At 56.5% G+C, this 20,997-nt stretch overlaps 1 protein-coding gene across 1 annotated transcript in view; it reads right to left on the bottom strand.

The window, feature by feature from the left end:
* Window positions 1-20,997, bottom strand: part of Cspg4 (chondroitin sulfate proteoglycan 4) — a 37,385-nt gene that overhangs the window by 11,583 nt on the left and 4,805 nt on the right. The window contains exons 2-3 of the mRNA XM_006971549.4: window positions 6,646-6,809; window positions 1,601-5,140 (exon numbers count right to left, since the gene is read on the bottom strand). Coding sequence (XP_006971611.1) covers window positions 1,601-5,140; window positions 6,646-6,809 — 3,704 coding nt within the window. The remainder of the gene's footprint in view (window positions 1-1,600; window positions 5,141-6,645; window positions 6,810-20,997) is intronic.

The following is a 20,997-nucleotide window of genomic DNA, read 5'->3' as shown; positions in this document are numbered from 1 at the left end:
ATGCGTTCAGGTTCACACACAAAACATCCAGACTCATGGCTGGTCGGAGGGGTCACCACCAGATTGAGTATCAAAGGCATAATGTTATCACACAGTGACAAAGTTCACACACGCACACACACACACACACACAGACACACATACACAAACACAGACACACACAGAGGCACATATACAGACACACAGAAACAGACCCATACACACACACAGACACAGACACACACACAGACACACAGACACACATACACAAACACAGACACACACAGAGGCACACATACAGACACACACAGAAACAGACACAGACACACACACACAGACACACATACACAAACACAGACACACACAGACACACATACACAAACACAGACACACACAGACACACATAGAGGCACACATACAGACACATACACAGACACACAGACAGACAGACACACAGACAGACAGACACACACACACAGACACAGACACACACAGAGACACACACACAGAGACACACACACAGAGACACACACACACACACACACACACACACACACACACACACACACACACACACACACACACACACACACGCACGTTCCTCTGCTGCTCAGGCCTGTGTTAGGTGGATTTGCCGAGGACCTTCAGCCGCCAATCCTGTGATTGCTGCTGCCACTGTGTACCACTAGGGGGCACCCCCACCATTCCCAGAAGCACAGGCTCCCGGACTCCAGGTTTTAAGCAGTTTGCGGAGCGAGATCCAGCCCGAAGGTGCCTGAGTACTCCCTCAATGCCTGATCTAGCCACAGAAAATGTCTAAGTGCCACCCTCAGATTTACACTTCTGACTTTGTGCCTCTGGGGAGCACATTCCTTCTGCTGGGAACGCCTTCCCCAGTTTTTGCTGTCCATGCTTTATTCCCCACCCCGACCCCCGCCTTCATTTGAGCCTTGGCTGGCCTGGAACTTACTGAATAGACCAGGCTGGCCTTGAACTCATGGAGATCCGCCTGCCTTTGCCTCCCGAGTGCTGGGATTCAAGGTGTTGGCTCATACGCTATTTCCTCCAACGTGGGCACTTACTGACATGTTTAGTCGTAGTCTTTCTCAAAGTTCAAACTCTCAGCCAGAAGGGTATCAAGATTTGAAAGGCTGAGTCTCACAGCCAGGCAGTGAATCTGCTGGTCAGTGTTTTACTGTCGTCTCCCTGAGTGAAGTAAACACTTCATAGACCCTCACAGTGCCCGTATGGGGTCTGGGAGAAGAGCCGAAGGCCTGGGGGTCTGAGGTGCAGTGCTCCTCAAAGCTCACTGCCCATGGTAACCTAACAGAATACATATGCATAGGCTCTACTTCAGAGATTCTGTGGGTCTGACTGGAGCCCAGATTTTACATGGTTAGCCAGAACGAGGGCACGTGCATATGTGGCACCTGGAAGTGCATACAACTTACAGGTAGATGTACGCATAACAGATTCCCTAGGAGCACATATAGGTGAATACTGAAGCGACGTAACACTCCTAAGCCCTGAGTCGCCACAGCAACATCCCCTTCGTGGAAGTGCCCCCCCCCCCCCCCCCCCCCGCTTGGCCTGTGGCCACGCTCATCTCCTTGTTCCTTACCTCCAGCTGGTCCCTTCTAATCTCCGCTGCTTCCCCCTGGAAGACGTAGATCTTTTTGTGCTGAACCAGCTGGAGTGGGGCCAGGGGACCCTCTAGGGCAATGGTCACTTGTAGGACGGTGCTGGCGTGCACTGGCCCTGCTGCCACAGCGAGGGCCAGGGTGTCGTGGGGGCTGAGGCTGCCGTTGTGGCTGTAGAGAATGGCTCCATCCAGCAAGTCCCGTTGGGTGAAGGAGGTGACCGACTGGCCGTCCCGGAGCAGCTGTCCCCAGCGAGGGCCAGCCGTCACTTGGTAGTGAACCTCATTTCCACTTCGGATATCCAGGTTGGTGTCGAGATGGACCACAGCTGTGTCAATGGTGCCCTGGCCCCCTTGAGGAACCACAAGACCGGAACTGTTGACTACACGAAGATAGGGTTCCGACGCCTGCACCTCCAGCATGGCAGTGGCCTGGTGTTGCCCATCGGACACCTGCAGCTGGAGCCAGCCATGGTCGGCCCCGGAATGCACGAACAGGACTTGCTTCTTCCTGAGATCCTCCTGGGTGAAGCGGTAGATGGGCCGCGTGGGCTCCTCCATAGCCACGATGCTGCCAAAGAGGAGGTCCTTGCGGGTCAGCACCAGCTGAGCATCGGTGAAGCCCGAGTCGGCATCACTGAAAGCCACGTCGTCTGTGGTCAGCAGCCGCTGTCCACCCCGGGCCACGTGGAAGACGCGGCTGATGGTCTGCACAGGGGCATGGTCGTTCACAGGCTGGATGGCCACTCGGAAGACACCGCGCACCTCCTCCCAGGCCATGTCACCGCTGCCCTCGCCCTGGCGTGTGGCCACAAACGGGATATCATCCTCTATGGTCTCAGAGTCGTCGTGCTGGTAGACCAGCCGGCCATGCAGTAGGTCCTCATTAGTGAAGGATGTCACTGGGGTAGCCTTGCCCTTTGGGTCTTTCCAAGCCAGCCTGCCATGGTGGGGCTGCTCCATAACCTCATAGAGATAGCTGGCACTGTTGAGACTCTTGACAAAGAGGTGGTCAGCGGACAGGACTCCCTCCCCTCCCTCAGGTACCATGAGAAGGACATTAGTGAGAACAGGAGCATTTGGGTCACCACCAATGTGGATGGGGAAAGTATAGAGGGGCGAGAAATGTGGGGGAGACGTGACGCGAAAACGGAAGGAGTCGTCAGCCGCCTCAGAGGTCCGCATGGTGGCCCTGTAGGTCACACGGCCGGCCTGCAGGTCACTCTGGCTAAAGCTCTGGCCATCTGACAGCCTGGTACCCTGGAGCTGCAGGTTGCCTTTCCGGGGGGCCTGAACCAACTCATAGTGGAAGGTATGAGGGTTCGGGCCTGCCTCCCCCTCCAGGGAAGCCTCGAGGTGGGCTGGGGTGAGGGTCTCCTGATGGGGGTTCTGAGTGTGCAGAGGCTCAAGCCGCAGCATCCACACTTTGGCCCTCTGGATGGTCACTGGGAAAGACAGGTTGCTCAGTGTCTCCTGACCCACTTGTACCTCCAAGGCCAGGTCCTCCACTGTGTCCTGGGGGTGGTGTTGCGGGTCCGTGCTCAGGTACCTCACCCGGCCTTGCTCTACATCGCGCTGGTGGAACGCCCGGGTGTCCCACCACTCGGTGCCCTCCACCCCGCCTGCCCCCTGCTTCTGCAGCTCTCCGAACTGCAGGGCTCCAGTGACTCGGAACAGCACGCTCACATCCTGTCCGACGGCATTCGTTTCCACTGACAGGTTGGCGGGTAAGATGGGTGCCGCCGAGCCCTGGGCCAGGTGCAGCCCCGTGTTGTGGAGGATCTGTATGGCTGGCCGGACAGCCACTACCTTCAGCGTAGCTGGAGCACTGGCCTGCATCCCGTCACTGACCCGGAACGTCAGGTCCTGTGCAGGCCCGCCACGGTGCACGTAGACGATGTTGCCTGCCTCCAGTTCCCGACAGGAAAACTCGGTTGCTGCCTCCCCAGGCTGGTCTCGGTGTTCCACGGGGACAGCACTGGAGGCACCCAGGAGCTGGATGGTGAGACCCTCGCAGGCCGAGTCGGGGTCATAGGCTTGGAAAATCTCAGGTCCCAGAGGCTTCTGTGTGTGTTCCAGGATCACCATGAGGCTGCCGTGCGGGAAGATGACGCGGGGCGGGTCGTTGACGGGGTTAACCTGGATGGGCAGAATGTAAATTTGGCCTCTTCGAAGACAGGAGGGGACAGGCGCCCGAGCAGTCACGGACACCTCCAGCATCAGCTGGTCAGAGGTGTCCTCAGAGCCATCGTGAACAAAGCGCGCCTTCCGGTTCACCACATCCAACAGAGTGAACATTTTCCGGGTCTGGGCTCCTGGGATGTCTAGCTCCAGCTCACCATGGCGCGCGCCCTGGCTCACGCTGAACAGCACCTGGGACTTGCGAAGCTCTGCCTCCGTCAGGTCCAGCGTGGGCTGCACATGCCTCCACTCAAGCCAGGCTGTGCCACCCTCGGCCACAACCAGTGGGCTGATGGTAAGCAGCTGGGTGAAATTTGCAAAGACAGGAGGCAGTCCTGGCTCAGGAATGCATGGCTCTGGCAGCTCCATGCCTGGCCAGGCTTCCGGTGCCAGGGTGGAGAAAGCTTCATATGGGCCGTAGGCCTCCTCTTCATATTCATCTTCCTCGGGCTTGCAGCCTGCGGCCATGTCCCGGGTCAGCCAGGCATCCCGGAGGCCCTGCCTCCTGCCATTAATACTGAAGTCTTCGATGCAGCCCACCAGGGAGATATTGACAGCCCCTGGGGCCAGGCCTAGACGGTGTTCTTGGAGGTGGCGAGAGGCCTCTGTGTCCAGCCCCCCAAGGAGGAGACTGCCGCGCGGTTCCAGGTAGCTGAGGACCCCGCGGTTGAAAGTACGGGTAGGGTATTGGTCCACAGAGATCTCCAGCCGGTGAGCATCTATGTGCACACTGACCTCGTGGGGCTGCCCGTCAGCCACGGGCACGCTGTTACGAAGCAGCATGGTGCCTTGGCCCTTTTCAACCACGGCCCGCAAGTGGCCCTCAAATATGTCTACGTAGATAAAGTTGCCACGCTGGTCCCCGGCTTGGAAGGCCAGGGGTGCTTGCTGACTCCGAGTGGTGAGTGTAAACTCCAGGGTGCCTTCCTCCTGAGTGCTCCAGGCAGGGAAGGCCGCCAGTGAGTGGGGTCCAGAGAAGCCCAGGCCCAGGTCGTCACCGGCAGAGAATTCTTCAGCACAGCCCTCGAGAACGTCAGACGTCAGGGGACGGAGGAGGTTGCGGCCATTGAGAATGGCTGAATGGAGGCAGCCTCTCAGGGGTCGGCTGATTCCCTTCAGATAAGGCAGGTCGAGGCTTCCAGAGGACCCCACAAAGAGTCCATAGGTGGCCTCCAGGTGGGCCTTTGGGATGGGGGCAGAGGTGTTCAGAACCCCATCCACAGACAGCACAGCCCAGCTGTGGGAGATAGTGAGCACCACCGTGTGGGGGGCAGCGTCGCTCATCACTATGTCTGCTGGGGTCTGCAGCTTCAGCTCCTTTTGGCCCAGGACAAGTCTGACCTGAAGAGAGACAGGGAGAAGAGGGGTGGGAGTGGGTGACGTTTCTAACCCGCAAATGCACAGTGGGTCTCCCACCCTGAGCCCCCTGCCAAGTGGGGCCAGGACTAAGGCTTTCAAGACGTTACTCTTGACCTGTCCCTAAGTACTGACCACAGCGGACAGGGTAGAGTCAAGGTCCCCATGGGACTTGTGTAAAGCCTGACCTTAGTTAGGGATTTACACAAAGCACGGCTCTCTCCTGAAGCAGCATTTCCCACAGTCTCAATCTTCCTCTCTTTCCTTGGGTGAGTGGTGCCAGAAAACCTAGTTTGGATTCTAGAAAAATTGCTTCTGGAGGAGCAATGAATGGGAACTCCAGAATTCCCCACTGAACTCCCTAGTAAGGAAAACTAGCTTGGCTCACTGTGCAGGATAAGAACCCAAAGGGACGGTTTGTGTTTTCTTTTTAAAATTGTGTATGTGTGTGTGTGTGTGTGTGTGTGTGTGTGTGTGTGTGTGTGTGTGCAAACAGACACACGAGGAAGTCAGAGGACAACTCTCAGGGGTCAGTTCTCCCTGTTACTTTGTGGGTTCTGGGGATTGAACTTTAGGCCTGATGAGGCCTGCACAGAAGGGCATCTACCTACTGAGCCATCTTGCCAGCCTGGGTGCTGTTTTGAGGATCCAGCAGAGAAGGCTCCCTCCATGACACGGACACCTGAACCGGAGTGGGTGGTGGCAGAGCCCAAGACCTTAGGGATCCAAGCATGGAGGGCCTCTGCAGGGTGGTGGGCACCTCCGGCTACTGCACCAGGCCCCAGGCTCAAAGTGACACCTTGTGGCAGGGAGAAGCCATGGCAGCGGTGGGGTGACGGGGCCACAGACCCCAGTTGCAATGGGGCATGAAAGCAGATGGGCCCCAGCCTAAGACCCTAAACTCTTCATGGTTAGTGGGCAGATTCAAGAGAGAGCCAAATGACCCCTTGCTAATAAAACTGTCTTAAAGCATGACAGAAGAAGCAGGTGGCAATGGCACCGTGATGATCACAGAGCGCCTGCCCCACCATACCACAGGGGAGCCCAGGGGGACAGGGGAGCCCCAGTGGAGGGACCTGAGCCAGGTGAGTAGCAGGGGACACTCCCTGGGGAAGGGAGTGCTCCTCACACAGAGATGTCAAGGGGAGGGGAGAGGAAGACAGGCAAAAGAGAAGAGCGCGGAAGCGAAAACAGCGAGAAAGCCTGTTAGCCAGACACTGCGAAAAGGTGGACGCAGGGAAGCGGTTCAGTGCCCTCGAGTCCAGATGGCCAGCTAGGCGCTGTGAAGAGAAGCGAGGTTGGAGTCAGCTAGGCGGCGGAAGCGCTGTACCGGGTGGGAACTCACTCTCGCTGGAATGCCGTTGTCCGCTCACCGTGGACAGATCAAGACCCCAGGGCAGAGGTGACTGGCATGAGGTCGCACAGCCAGAGGCGAGGCATTCTGAACCGGAGGAGGAGCTCCTAGCCCTGTTCCCAGGAGTGCCACTCACCTGTAGGCGTCCGGAGGCCAGCTGGAGCAGGAGGTGGTCAGCTTGGCCTGCTGCCAAGAGAAGCAGAGCATCGGGCTGGGATGTGGAGAACTGGAGCAGCAAGTCCACTCTGGTCAGGGCGGTGGGCACGGGCACCTCCAGGTGGTTCTCCCCGAAGAAGGAGGCTGGTGAGAGAGGGAGCTGTGGTCAAGGCCAGGCTCCTGCCAGGAGGAGGCTAGGGATGGCAGAGACGGACAGCTGGGCGGCAGGAGGCGCTTCCACGCTGACACGCCCCATAGCTCTATGCGGCACTGTCTAGGGGTCTTGATAGGACTTTGCTGTTCCACAGGTTTCCTCCACCTCTGGGTCCCAGAGAGTGTCCATCCTGGGTCTGGTCTCTCCCTGTCTTGTCCTCATCATCTATCTTGGTGGGCACAGTCCCCGGGAACAGAGTTCCAGGGGACTCTCATAATGATGGGGTTCCCTGGTCACATCCCTTCTCCTAGGGTGGGCTCTTCATACTCCTTGACATGACCATGTTTCACCCCTGTGGTTGGCCAGAGCTGGTGCCTGATAGTGGAATGCAAACAGGTAATTTTTTTCCTCTCATGCTATTTTCCCAGTGCCTGTGGGGACGGGGTGGGGTGAGGTGGGGCAGCTTATAGCTCAGAGCCTGCCAAGGAGCAAAGGCTCCCGGGCCAGTTGGAAAGCACGTGCAGTGTCAGATTCAAAATGGGCCAAAACTTCCTCCATCACGCTGCGATTGCTTCCTGCTGCATCGCTATCCCCGGTCTCTGGTGAATAGTCACATCCGGCCTCTCTGTTTCCAGACTTGCCCAAGGAGCCAGGGAAGACAACAGTGGAGTTCCCCTTCTCTAGACCAAGCCACGGCTGAATCTGAGCACAAGGGTAGGATGGACCACTGGTCAGCCAGCTGGACCAAAGGGAGCCTCCTCAGGCAGCAGGACAGATATGGTCTACCCAGGGTTAGTGACAGCCATCCAGGCCCCCTTTGGACCCCACTGAGAACCTCCTCCCTCGAAGCAGCTTCAGTCTCGGTCTAGGCAGTTTCCTAAAATTAGCTTTCCTCTGTCTCCTGCCCGCCACCACAGTTTCTGGTCCATTCCTTTGTGGTGATCGGAACCGTGACTGCTGGCAGATAGCTAACGTGGGGGGAAAGACTGCAGGAGGAGAACAAGAGAGTCATCCCAGTCAGGCTTCTCTGAAACCTTCAGGGCCCGGTCAGGCTGATGCTTCTGATAGAGATGATCCGGCATCAGCCACACAACTGCTGGGCCCCGGGCCAGCCTGAGCCAGCTGACATCCGCCTGAGAGCAGCAGCCTCAGCCACTGCAGAGGCCCTGTGCCTTTTCTGCCCCAGGAGGGATGGCCAAGAAAGATAATGCTGTTCTCAGGGCTGAGCTGAAATCTCTCTGGTGGCTCCCGGGGCCTGGAGTTAAAAGGACAGAGTGAGCACAAAGCCACCTGCCCAGGTGTTCCTGGCACGCTCTGCAGACCCAATGTGTATCCTGTGCCAGGGAACCTCAGACCAAGAACCTGGCAGGCAGTAGGTGCTTGGTGTGTGTGTGTGTGTGTGTGTGTGTGTGTGTGTGTGTGTGTGTGTGTGTGTGTGCTCTATCTGCTTGAGTAAAATGCAGCAGGCTAAACCAAGGGCAGCCACAGAAAGAGGGTGGGGCACACAGCCCCCACAGGATGGAGCCACCACCCTGGTGGGCTGGAGCGGCTTGGAGCAGCTGGTGAGATCCGAGCAGTAAACCTTCAGGGATTTCGTGAGCCAGGTGATGCTGCCCACTCTGAGAATATTTATATCCTGCAAAGAGGTAAACATCTCAAACTAGGGCTGGGCTGCTCACCACCCACAAGGAAGAGGGCACTCTTCCCTTGGTGAGAGGGATCCCACCCAAACTGCCTTGCACAGACGGTATATGCCAACTTCCTAGGTCTTAGATGAAGCCGGGGCTCTGGGTCAGGCACCAAGGTATATGGCTGGCCCTAACCACTGAACCACCTGCCTCTCTCTACTCCCTTCCCACAGGAGAGAGCAGCAGCCTGTTTGGCTAAGTGGGAGGGTGGCAGGAAGCAGAGGTACTTTCCAGAGAGCTGGGGTCTGAATAAGTCCATTGAGGGACTGGGCCCTGCTGCTTCCTGTGTGGAGAGGCACTCACACTGGCTGCCTTGTGCTGATGGAGTGTGCAGGCCAGGCAGCCCCCTTGTCCGAACAGAGGCCTCTGAAGCCAAGCTGGCTGGGGCTTTGGAAACTCTGACAGGACTACCCCCTCACCTCCAATACTTGTGCTTCTCTTACCCCTCCTGATAGGCTGCACCCAGAACTGCTGTCATTAGGTAGGGGGCAGCTGGAGAGGGGCTTCGAATGCAGAGAGGGTGCAGGATGAAGAAATAGCAAGCTAGAAGTCAATCTCAGAGGACTTCCTGGAGGAGGCGAGGGCAGCATCACAGAGGAAGGGGACTAAGTGATCTCAGAGACAAGGATCGGTGAAAGGCTAGTAGGGATGCACAGAGCCTTCTGGGTGGGGCCGTGGAGGCTTCTGCTCCCACACCCCCTGCTGGTTCCAGATAACTTACAGGCAGAGAGAGAGAGAGAGAGAGAGAGGGGGCTGAGGGGGGGTGGTTGTGGTAGTAGTGTGTTTAGGCCAAGCCCTCTGTGTGGGAGGGGCAAATGCCCCAGGCTCTGGGAGACTTGAGCTGGAGAGGCTGCTTGCTTCCTGTGTGGGCTTTTTTTTTGGGGGTGGGGTGGGGTGGAGGAAGGTCACAGGTGAGTGTCCAGGGCTCCGCAGATGTGCCTGAGTATGTGGGTGGCTGCTGGGGTGTCTTTGGGGTTTGTCTAAGGCTATGTGTTTGTGTATACGGATAAGGGCCCAGAGCGGTTAGGACAGAGGAGCCTTTGTGCCCAGCCCATCCTGCCTCCCTTGCCTGCCTGCCATTACTTGGACAGGCCTGGCTCCCTCAAAGAGGCCATGTGTTCCTAGAGGGCTCCCGCCCCTCCCACCCCAGAGTTCTGCTGAAGGTGGAGAAATCCACGTGGCTTCCCACCCTTCCTCTCATGAACAGGGAGCTGCTGTCTGGGCCCCAGGGTGGGGTGGCTCCATGCTTTTCCTGAGAGCCAGGGTTAGGAGACAGAAAGAGCTTGTGTCCTGCCATGCTGGTGCCTCTCACAGATGGTCAGGGGAGGCTTTGATCGGTCTTCTGGACGGTCATCCTTTGGCGGGTCCTGTATTGTCCTGGTACCTCCTGGATGCCTGGGGTGACACTCCTGGGAACTGTGTCAATGGGGGACCGGCTGAGCCACTGTCTGAACCCCATTGTTCCCCTGCCCCAGGGAACACTTAGCATTGAGTTTTGTTGAGGTCCGGTCACTATGTAGTTAAAGTGACCCTTGAACTCTGCATCATCTTGGTCGGGTTACAGATGTGCACTAGCATGCTGCACCTGGAGTTGCTTATTAGGATGCTCAACCTGCTGCTCTGTCAGCAGGCTCTGGGGACAAGGGGTCCCTATGTGGGGAGTACCTATGTGCCTTAGCATCTCTGTGGCTGGGAGCAAGGTTTCCAGTTTAGATGCTTTCCCAAGTCGTGCGGGACGGCTGTAGACCCAGCCCCTCACAGTCCTCTGAAGTCTGTGCAGGCCGACTGTCTTTCTCCCTGTCTGTCCTCTCAACACCTCTGTCTATGACTCTTGGCCCGCCTCAGCCCTCTGACCCTCCTAGTCTCCCTTCCCCCGTCTTTATCTTTGACTCCCCTTATGCCCATCTTCTTGTAACTGGGAGTACAACTCCCTGTCCTAGGAGGTACTGGAGAGTCAGGTCTCTGGCTACCCATGTCTCCCGCAACCCTGGAGAACAAGTTCCATAATATCAAAGTTCTCTATAGTGCAGGCCTTATAGGGGACCCAGGGGGGAAGCTATCAGACTTGGTCTCAGAAAGGTAAGCTTCAGGTTTCAGCTCAGCCACCGTCTGAACCCCACCCCAGCCCCGTCCACAGCACCCTTTCCCCCCGGCAGTGAACCCCTGTGAGCTCCGTGCTGCCCCTCATAGCCTAGGGCAGTCAGGCGGGCCCCCACAGCTGGCTTGCGTCATGGGCAGTGGCAGCATTCCTGGTCGTCTGCCGTCGCCTGACTTTATAAGGGAGAAAATGGGAGCCCAGAGCTGCTGGGCAGGATGGGCAGTGGGAGTGCCTGCTGCCCAGCTGAGTGCAGGGTGGGGGTGGGAGCCCTGGGTATGTGAACATGGCGGGGTGCCGCCCAGTGCTGCTGCAAGGGATCATTCATTCATTTATATGAGTGCACGTGCATGCACACATATACACATATACACACAGAGAGGTACACACACACACACACACACACACACACACACACACACACACACACCCTAGTGTAGCCATCGGGATGGAAAAGAAGAGCCAGCCTGGGAGAGACAGAAAGCCTAAGAAAAACTGCTGAAAATGAGACATAGTGATCCATCCTCACAAAGACTGAACTCGAGGGACACAGACTAGACTTAGGAAAGGGGAAGCCAAGAGAGAAAGTGGAGACAGGAGCCCACTGCTGTGGGTTGGAATGAGGAGTGTCCAGCGAGTGGGGAGGAAGAGGATCCTGCCCTGGGGAAGCTGGATTTCTCTACCACAGCCTGTGAGGTTTGCCATCAGGGGTAATGCGTCCTGGTTCCAGGTCTGGGAAGGCAGGGTGAGGCTGCAGTTTTAAAGGGAGTTTGAAGGTCTGTGGGGGAGACTCTTGGGAGGGCTGAGGCAGGGATGAAGGGCCCTCTGTCTACCACCACGGGTGTAGGGGGCCCACCTGGGGCTGAATGCAGCCTTTGTAAGAGCAATGGGCCAAATGCCCTGCTGGAGAATTGCGCTCTCTCTGAGGTCACCCAGCCCACAGGCCAGCTTGCCTTCCCTTGGACCTCCAAGGACTCCCTCACTTTTCCCCACCAGAGTTCTGCCCCCAAGCCAGGGAAACCTGAAAGAGGCTAGGGGTGGCCGGAGCCCAGAGGCTGGTGCCCTGGCTACTGAGTCTCCCTGCTCTGGGCTGGGGGAGCAGTGATAGGCTGACCAAAGCAGCCAAGGAGTCCTCATGGACCCGTGTGTGTGTGTGTGTGTGTGTGTGTGTGTGTGTGTGTGTGTGTGTGTGTGTTGGTAGGTGTGGGTCAGCATCCCTGGATAGAACATGTACGTGAGTGTGGGGTCGGTGAGGAGGCTGGGCCCAAAGACTATTAGAACTGTGTTCTGAATCCTGGTTGGCCAGGACTGAAGGATAGTCTACCCTACCTGTCCCCTCCTTCCACCCCTTGGCAAGAGCAAATCTGCCTAGTAGGCCTAGCTTGGGGGGGGAATATCTGCTCCCCACATACCTTCCATCAGGACATCCCACCCCCTACAAGGCCAAGCTACCATCCTGATCCTGCCCATCATCTTTCCCTACCTCTGCTGCTCTGAAGGTACGGAAAGAGAAGGTGAAATGGAAGAGATTCAGGTCAGACCAAAGGGACAACAGCCTCCATGTGCGTGACGCTAGGGTTACCAGCCACATCTACCCCTCTCACTGCTAAGAGTTGCCGACGTCCCTGGAGACTGCACACGGTCGCTGCTCTTTGGCTATCCTCACCTGATCCCAGGCTTCCCAGCCGTGTGAACAGCAGTAGACCAGTTCAAAATCACATGGGACTGGGATTTAGAACAGAAATTGCCCTCCCTCTTAGGAGACAAAAACCTCATCCCAGGGCAGGGCTGGACCACCAAGCACTGTGAGACTCACCAGCAAATGACCTCCACAAATGAACACTAAAAGACTTCGGCTGGGGTCAGCATGGTCTACTTTCCCTCACCCCAAGAACTGTGAGGCCACAAGAACTAAGTTTGGACCTTCACTCTCTCATTGACTTTTTGGTCCCCTGAAAGTCCAAAGAGGCAAGAACAAGAACACGTTTTCCTCAGTTATTGCCTGAGCCCTGGCTCTGACCTCAGCTACTGGTCCTCTAAACAACTACCGTCAGTCAGCCATGCTGAGGGCCGTAGACTAAGGATGATTTCCAAAGTAGAGGCCCATATGAAGGATGAGTGCTCCTGGAGAGAGAGCAGGAACAGGCTGGGAGATGCCCTGTGAGTTCTCTAGGGGCAGGGCTAGTGTCCTAGGCTTCCAGCCACATATCCCAGCCCTGGGGCCATGTGGGGTACAAGAGGAAGAAGGAGGGAAAATGAAAGGTTTTGATGGAACCAATAGAGTCCACCCAGGCTGGAGGCTGGGACAGGGAGGAAGCGGACCTCAATGGAGTCTTTGTGGAGCTCCACTGCACCCCTGCCCCAGGCAACGAGGGCGGGACCAGGGTGGTGGGGCGCAATTCCAAGAGGCTTTTCTCTGCCTTATAATTTTCCTGCTTGTTCAGATGGGTGGATTTCCAGGCCCTTTTCTACATTCCCTATCCCTGGCTGGCCAGGCCCTAGTGGGTGTGAGATTCCCATCTCAGTGGGTCCAGCCTGGCATAAGGTTCCCGGCACGCAGAAGGAAAAGAAGGGACTCCCCGGAACCCTAGCAGGATCTCTCTGAGACACCTCAAATCTTACAAGTGGGGACACGGAGGCTTAGAGAGGATACTTCCCTGTGCAAGGTGTTCACAGGGACCGAGGCCAGCCTAGGGCTGAAGCTCCTGTGGGTGTGGCTCCAGAGCTGGGTGCTGCGGGTGCTGGCAGGGAGGTGCATGCATACAAAAGCAGTGGTAACAGCACTACAGCACGTGAGTCGGAAATGGAGCATCTGCACCGGCCGGGGTGGGAGGAGGGGTGTGAGGGCTGGCATCTTGCCTGGGGAAGACACACTTTTTCCCTTCTTGTCCCCCTGAGGCTCCCTCTGTCAGGGTCGGGTGGAAGTGGGAGGAGCGGAGGGCCGGAGGGAACACATCTGCTTGGGCTGGCAGGGTGAAGCGGCCTGGCTTCTCCTGGAGCAGCTGCGGGTGGGCTCTGGGAGCTGCTGGGAGCGGGAGGGGCTGGCAAGGGGTGGCCCAGTCTTCTCAGAAGCCAGTGATGAAGTGCCAGTCCTGCCCACTGGGGTCTTGGAGGTCGGGAAGGGTGGAGAATAGGGGGGGTCTAGGAACTGGGCATGGGGGGTGGGTACTCTGAGAGTGTCTGTTGGGCCAAGCCCTCTCACAGCAGAGCTCATATAGACACAGACCACAGTGCCACAGATGCCAGTCACGAGAGGAGGGTGTTGTCACAGGGCGGTTGGGAAGGTGTCTCGGGGCTCCCTCGCCTGGCAGGCTGGGTTTGGAGATGGGGTGAGTGAGCTGCGATGGGAAAAAATGAGTGTGGGCCTGGGCAGCGCCTGGTGGCACTGTGTGTGCAGAACAGGCCATGTTCCTTGGAACAATCATGTCTAACATTTAGGGAAGAAGAAGGGGAGACCTACAGATAGATGCTCCGAAATCAGGAGGTGGATTAGTGATCATCTGTCTCCTATAACACAGACAGACAGATGGGCAGATGGGCAGGCAGTGTGTGTGTGTGTGTGTGTGTGTGTGTGTGTGTGTGTGTGTGTGTGTGTGTCTTAGATTAAACCAGAGCCTTGCTCATACTAAGCATGTGATTTACCACTGAGCGACAGCCCCACATGTTGAAGCTTTTCAGGGTAGGACCCAGGCTTGTGTCCCTGCACAGGGCACTTGCACATCCACAAGGTCCATGGGCATGTAGATGGAGGACGAGTCAGTAGGTAGAGGAGTAGAAATCAAAAGGAGGTGACATTTGGCCCCATTTGAGAATTTTCTTTTTCTTTTTAAAAACCTTGCCGGGTGGTGGTGGCGCATGCCTTTAATCCTAGCACTTGTGAGGCAGAGACAGGTGGAACTCTGAGAGTTCGAGGCCAGCCTGGTCTACAGAGCAAGTTCCAGGTTCCAAAGCTATGCAGAGAAACCCTCTCTCGAAAAAACCCCAAATCAACCAACCAACCAACCAACCAAACAAACAAACAAAAAAACCCTTTAACCTTTTTTTTTTTTTTATGTGTATGGGTATCTTCTTTCATGTATATCTGGGCACTACATGCATGCAGTCCCTGGGGAGGCCAGGAGAAGGTGTCAAATCCCTTGGAACTAGAGTTATAGCCAGTTGTGAGCTGCCATGTGGGTGCTGGAAATCAAACTCGTGTCCTCTGGAAGAGCAGCCAATGCTCTAACCCCTGAGCCGTCTCCTCAGTCCTGAGGATTTCTATCAAGGAGATCTGTCTCAGGCAGGCTGAGCAGCAAACCACCACACTGGCCAGTGCCCAGCTGCAGGAGTCTGTGGCTAGAAGGTTGGGCCCAGAAACCACCAGGCCGAGGGTTAATCAGGCCGCCACAGAGCCCTGACCGAAGCCTCACATCTCATGTGGACCTGGTTCCTGCTGGAGCTGGTTCCCACTGAGTTTCCTGTCACCTGTGGCTCCCAGGAACTAAACCCTATTCTTGCCACCATGTACTCATCTTTTTTCCATCCTCAGGCATGGTCTCTTTTTCTGGGCCCTCAGGTCCACTGCCAGGGGCTCTGGACAGCTGGGCCAGGGACCCTCATGTCTAATCTCACTCATAGCAAACAAGGTCGTGCCACCCCAACCTGCTCACTGGCCCAGTAAAGTTCCCACTCCCCAGCCACTGTAGACAGAAATCTGGGTTCTGGATCCACTCCTTCCTCCCTCTTCATTGTCGAGGGATATCCATTTCCCATCCATCCTGCCTCTAAATTCTCCCTCAAATTAACCTCCTTCCCACTGTGCCAGTCTACAAGGCAGAATACCACCATCCTGTGCCCGATCCCCTCCATCCTGTGCCCGCCTTAGTTAACTTCCTGCCGTCCACTGCAAGTAACAGCCACAGTTAAACTGACTTGCCCAACACCCTCCCTGGCCTGGAAGCTTTGGGTGGCTCTCCATTCCGAGACCAGGCTCCAAACCCCAAGCGTGGTGTGGAAGGCCCTGAGTGACTTCTGCCTGTCCACAGCGTTCTCCCTCATCTCCCTTGAACTTGCCATGCGCCAGCCTTGCGTGACCGCAGGCTTTTCTGCCCGAATCCAGCAGGCACCCATCCCTGTCTTGGATCCAGCTCTCTCCTTTCTCTCTGAGAACGACAAGCCTCATGTCTCCCTCCCCTTGTCTTATAGCCAAGGCATCCTTCTTTCATTTGGGGTCCAAAGACCCTCGGGCTTGGGGAGCTGTGTGCCTGTCACTTCTCTTGGTTGACACTGTGAGTCTCAGGCACAAGACTGACCTCGTGTGATGGAGGGAGATGGTGGGGAGGGGCGTATGCAGGGTGGCCACGTGCCCTCAGGTGGTCCAGGTAGCCCCTTGGAGACTGCCTCAGATATTCTCTGGCGTGTCTCCCCCAGCCTCTTTTCTAGTCCTGCTAACCATCTAAGGGGCCTGGACTCAGTGGCTGAGCAAGAGTGGGAGACTGCTCCAGCCAGGGAGTGCTTTTCTGGCCATGGTGACCCAGTCTGATGCTTGTTTTTAAAGAAAATAGACTATGAGCCCCTATTTATAGCTGGAGGCATAGCCACAGACGGAGGACAGGGTTTGAAGTTGTGCAGGCCCCTGCTCCAGCAGGGCTCAAGGAGGGGCCATTCCCAGGCCCCCTCCCCGTCCCCCCGGCTCTAAGGAAGTGCCTGTGGGATCCTGACATTCCCTGGGACAGGATGTAGCCTATGTATCGGGCTAGGGGACAGGGCCTGGGTGAAGGGGATGGAAAATTTCTCTCGGGATGATTGGTCTCAGGGGCCCAGACTCCCTTGTGGGAATGGGTGGATGTGGGTCTATTTTGTCTGCCGGGCAGACAGAGGAGGGCCTGGGGGTGCCAGCTGCAGAGGGAGCACTTCAGACTGTCACCCAAACTGGGCAGAAGATGACAGAAAGAAAGAGCAGGACGAGAGAGGGGTGAGGCAAAGATGCAGAGCTAGGGATGGGAAGGGAGGAGATGGAGAGAGAGGGACCACAGATACGGGAGGAGTGGAGCCAGCCAGCCAGGGACGGTCAAGATGGAGAAACAGAGACGGGACAGAAAGGAGTCTGGGAGAGAGAGGAGACAGCAACCCAGTGGTAGGCAGGATCAACAGGGGGGCCAGACATGGGCATTTCTGCCTACAGGGAGTCCTCAGGGACAGTGTGGGGCCGGAGCTGGAACCAAACAGGCAAGGCCAACAGTAGGTATCTCTGTGACCTTCTCCCTAGAAGCCAGGCCCTCCCATTCATCCCTAGACCTTGGGCTGGGAGACTCCTCTCTTTCTGGTACTCGTGGTGTATAAGCCTAGGTCTGGTGGAGGCGCAAGAAAAAACGCTACAGGTGAGGCAGGACCTTGGGGCTGGCTCCATCCATCTTTGGCTTTCTAGGGAGTGAGTTTCCCTGTTCTGAGAGGTGACAAGGCAGAGCAGCAGCAGCACTCACCTGCCGCCAGTCACTGTTGTGCTTATTAGGGGCTCTGGGCTGACTGGAGCTTGGGCATGTGTCATGCAGCCATAGCCACAACCGGGTGACTCAGACAGTTAAAAAAGGAGCAGTCCCGAGCAGTGACTCAACTGGCTCTGGAGGGGCTGGGTGGGTCTGGCTGGGACAAAATGGGGTGGTCTGAGTTTATTTTTGGCAGGGTGGGGCCAGGCTAGGGGGTGGAAGACAGGAACCGGGGGTGGAGGGAGGCTCTCCTCCTAGGAGAGCCCCAGGGTCTGGGGCTAACTTTGGGAAGTGATTTCCCATTGCCAGGGAACACTGGCTCACCAGGGCCCTCAAAGCCCATCTTACTGTGTGGCCCAGGACAAGCAGCTAGCTAGAGGCTGAGCCCCTGGCCCGTTCTTAAGAGCATGGACTCAGAAGTTTAGAGCTGACTTGGGAGATTCAAGTCCCCATAGTAAGCATAGGCTCAAGTTCCCTACCCCTCAGTTTTCACTCGTTGGAGGAAGAAGCCTCCATCTCAGCCCCTATTTCTAGAAGCGCCCAGCTGGGCTACAGATGGGTGATCAGAAGCACACGGGCCCCAGATGCCTGGAGACAGGAACAGCCAGGGGCAGGCGCCTGGATTCTATTAGCACATCCGGGGAGCTAGCTGGGTCCTTCCCAGTATGCTATGGGGTGAAGGCAGAGGTATCTCAACCCGGAGGCTTAGACTTTGGCTAGTCCTCCATCCCAAGGGTTCTTCTAGAGTCACAATGCCAGACTTCTCACCCTGGAGCCCTCTCTGGAAATTCACTTCTTGCACGTCCTCACTGGACTCACACACAGACATCACCAACATCCCAGAGACTTCTTGTCAACTTCTCTCAGCCTGGATGTCTGCTCCTTGTTACGCAGCCACCCATTGCTGATTACAAGTGGTGTTAGTGGCCCCACGGTCCTCTTGACATCAGACCACGTTAGGTCAGCGTCACTGGGCTCTGGTCAGAGTTGGAGTGTACCAAGAGAAGGCCCCGTGGGTTTGGCAGAGGGCAAGAAAAAGACAGGCTTCTGGGTTCCCTGCTCACAAACAGTACTGGGGCCCATCTCTCCCTCCCCACCTACTTTCTCTGGGCACGGGGTTCGAGTACCTTTTGGTTACTCACTTGGCATCCTCTGACTGAGTTTCAGCTCCATGCCAGCTCAGTGTGCCTTGTTCAGGGCTGTCAGCTACGGGCAAGGGGGTTCTGGGCACCCAGGAGGGGCCTTCTGCTTCTGCCAGTGAGCAAGGCGGGACCTCAGCCCTCAAGAAGGACAGATGCGGGATCCCGTCTCCACTTTGTGAAGGGTCCTGGGCTGGGGGTGTGGTGGGTAGGCAGCAGCTGGTTGATAGCTTTCACAGTGTCCTTGCCTGGGAACCTTTCCTGGACAGGAGCACCCCACTGCTGGGCCACCCACCCCAGACAGGCAGTAGGGACAGAGCAACAGCAACCTCGGGCACACATGCTCACAGAGCTTTTCTTCCAGGCCGCGATCTGGCTTGGTTGTCTCCAGCGCACGTGAGAGGGAGGAATTATTCTTTCCTGGTTTATAAAGGACTGACTGGAGGCTCAGAGGGGGCCGAGCCAAGGTCACACCCGGAGCGGAGCGTTAGAGCTGGAATCTAATCCCAGATGAGCGCTCCGACACCATGTTTGTAAGCGCTGTGCCTCCCCATAGAAGGTCTCTGAGGAACCGAGGGCTGAGACAGGAAAGGTGGGGGTTGACTCAAAATGCGAATAGGAAAGGAGCTCATCCATAGCCCAGAGACTCCCAAAATGGTGATTCGTTCTCCCTCCGCCAGGAAGGCGGGTGGAGGGGTGTGGGGGGGACGGGAGCGGGGAGGCAAGCCTGCCTTGCCCCAGCTGCAGCAGAACTTCTTGGTCCCAGTGCCTGTGCGCTCGCTCGGGAAGGGGGCAGGGAGAGCTGATGTCGTGGGAATCGGCATCCTGGGCCCACTGGTATTTATAGCTGCCCCCTCCTGAAATGTGGGCGGGGAAGGGTTTGCTCTTAGGTGGGAACGGAAGTTGGTGTCCTCTCCCCAGTCCTCTCTGCTCCCCAGGGAGCAGATTGGCCTAGACTTAGCCAGAGGTCCTTCCTGGGCCAGGGTGTGTGTCCTGAACTGGGGGGCCTCCCCTAGGGCTGCTGACTTGGGGGCTGGACAGTGTCCTTGTCGAGTCACGGAACAATGCACTGTGTGTGTGTGTGTACACACATGTGGGCACACACACACACACACACACACACACGCACACGCACACGCACACGCACACAAACACACACACACACACACCTGCTGAGTGCCTTTTTTTTTTTTTTTTGAGACAGGGTTTCTCCGTGTAACAGCCTTAGCCATCCTGGAACTCACTCTGTAGACCAGGCTGGCCTTGAACTCACAGAGATCCACCTGCCTAGGCCTCCCGAGTGCTGGGATTAAAGGCGTGCGCCACCACCGCCCGCCCTGCTGAGTATCTAATCATAGGTCAGGAGACAGAGGGAAGGTGAAAGTGGGCTGTTTTACACAGGGCCCCAAGAGACAAGCTGACTAGGCTGGTCTCCGAGCCAGTAGTGGTAAAAAGACTCCCAGGGGCTGTGGTGCTGAAGCTTGAAGGATTGGAGAAGGGAAGTCCAGTTGTGGAGCCCAGGCGGGGCAGATGTGGAAGGGTCCTGGAAATAGCAGATGCTAACTGATGGCCGTGCTCAACCAGGCACTAGGACATGGTTCACCTTGACCATGGAGGCCGATGCATGGTAGGGAGACGGGGCACAGCACAGCAATGGCGTGGCAGGGTCTGCAAGCAAGGAGACACAGGCATTTGCCCGCCCGAGTGGTCAGGAATCCTATTTGATGGTGGGGATAGGGTGGGGGTCTGGGACAGGAGAAACCTCAGAGTTGGGGTGAGGAGACGGTGGTCAGGGGCTGCTCCCACCTTCAGGCTTCCTGCTCGACCGCCTGGAGGAGGACGCTTGACAGGAAACCCTGCAACCAGTCTTGAGTGGGATTCTTTGAAGTAATCTCTCTCTCCTCTCTGTCTCTCTCTCTGTCTCTCTCTCTGTCTCTCTCTCTCTCTCTCTCTCTCCCTTCCCTCCCCCTTTCTCTGCCACAGAATCCTCTATTAAAACAGTATATTTTTGTTGTTTTGTTTTTTTTGACACAGGATCTCATGTAGTCTCACTATCAAGTCTGGAATGTCTAGGACCCTTAGACTCATGATTTAGCCAAGAATGACCTTGAACTCCAGATCCTCCTGCTTGGACTTCTATCCAAGTCCTGGGCTAACAGGTGCATGCTGCCACACTCAGTGTGTGTGGTGCTGCTGGGGACTGAACACAGGGCTTCACACATGCGAGACAAGCACTCTTCCAAATAAGCTACATCCCCAGCCCACACATTAATTATTATTATTATTATTACTATCATCATCATCATTATTATTTATTTTGAGACAGTGTCTTGCTCTGTAGCCTAGGCTGACCATATACTTTCAATTTTGCTTCTTCCTCTCAAGTACAGGGATTATGGTAATGTGCGATCACTCCCGGCAAAAAGGACATAAAACTCAAACTACAAACATTTGTTCCAGAAGCTGCTCCACGCATACTGGGTGAGACAGGCATCCCACATTCCCAGACTCATATACCTCCAGGTGGGCTGGAGGTGACCCCTGGGAGCACTTGGAGGCACACTCTGAAATCCCTGGTCAGCACAGTGACCTCTCCAGCCCCCAGTGGACCAACCCTGTGCTTGGCTATGTGGTGGAGAGCCAGGAAGGAGGAGATGAGACATCTTTTCCCATGGGGCTGCTACTCCTGTGGGTGAGGCCATCGCCCATGTCAGGGAATAAGGACAAAGGGCAGGGAGGCCTGGCCTCCAGTCCACCAAGGAAGCACTGTGTGACTCCAGGGCAAGCGACTT

The sequence above is a fragment of the Peromyscus maniculatus genome, chromosome 7 (assembly GCF_049852395.1).
Source record: "Peromyscus maniculatus bairdii isolate BWxNUB_F1_BW_parent chromosome 7, HU_Pman_BW_mat_3.1, whole genome shotgun sequence".
NCBI classification, from domain to species: Eukaryota; Metazoa; Chordata; class Mammalia; order Rodentia; family Cricetidae; genus Peromyscus; species Peromyscus maniculatus.
Note: the sequence above shows the minus strand (reverse complement) of the source record. Positions and strands in the feature narration are given on the sequence as shown.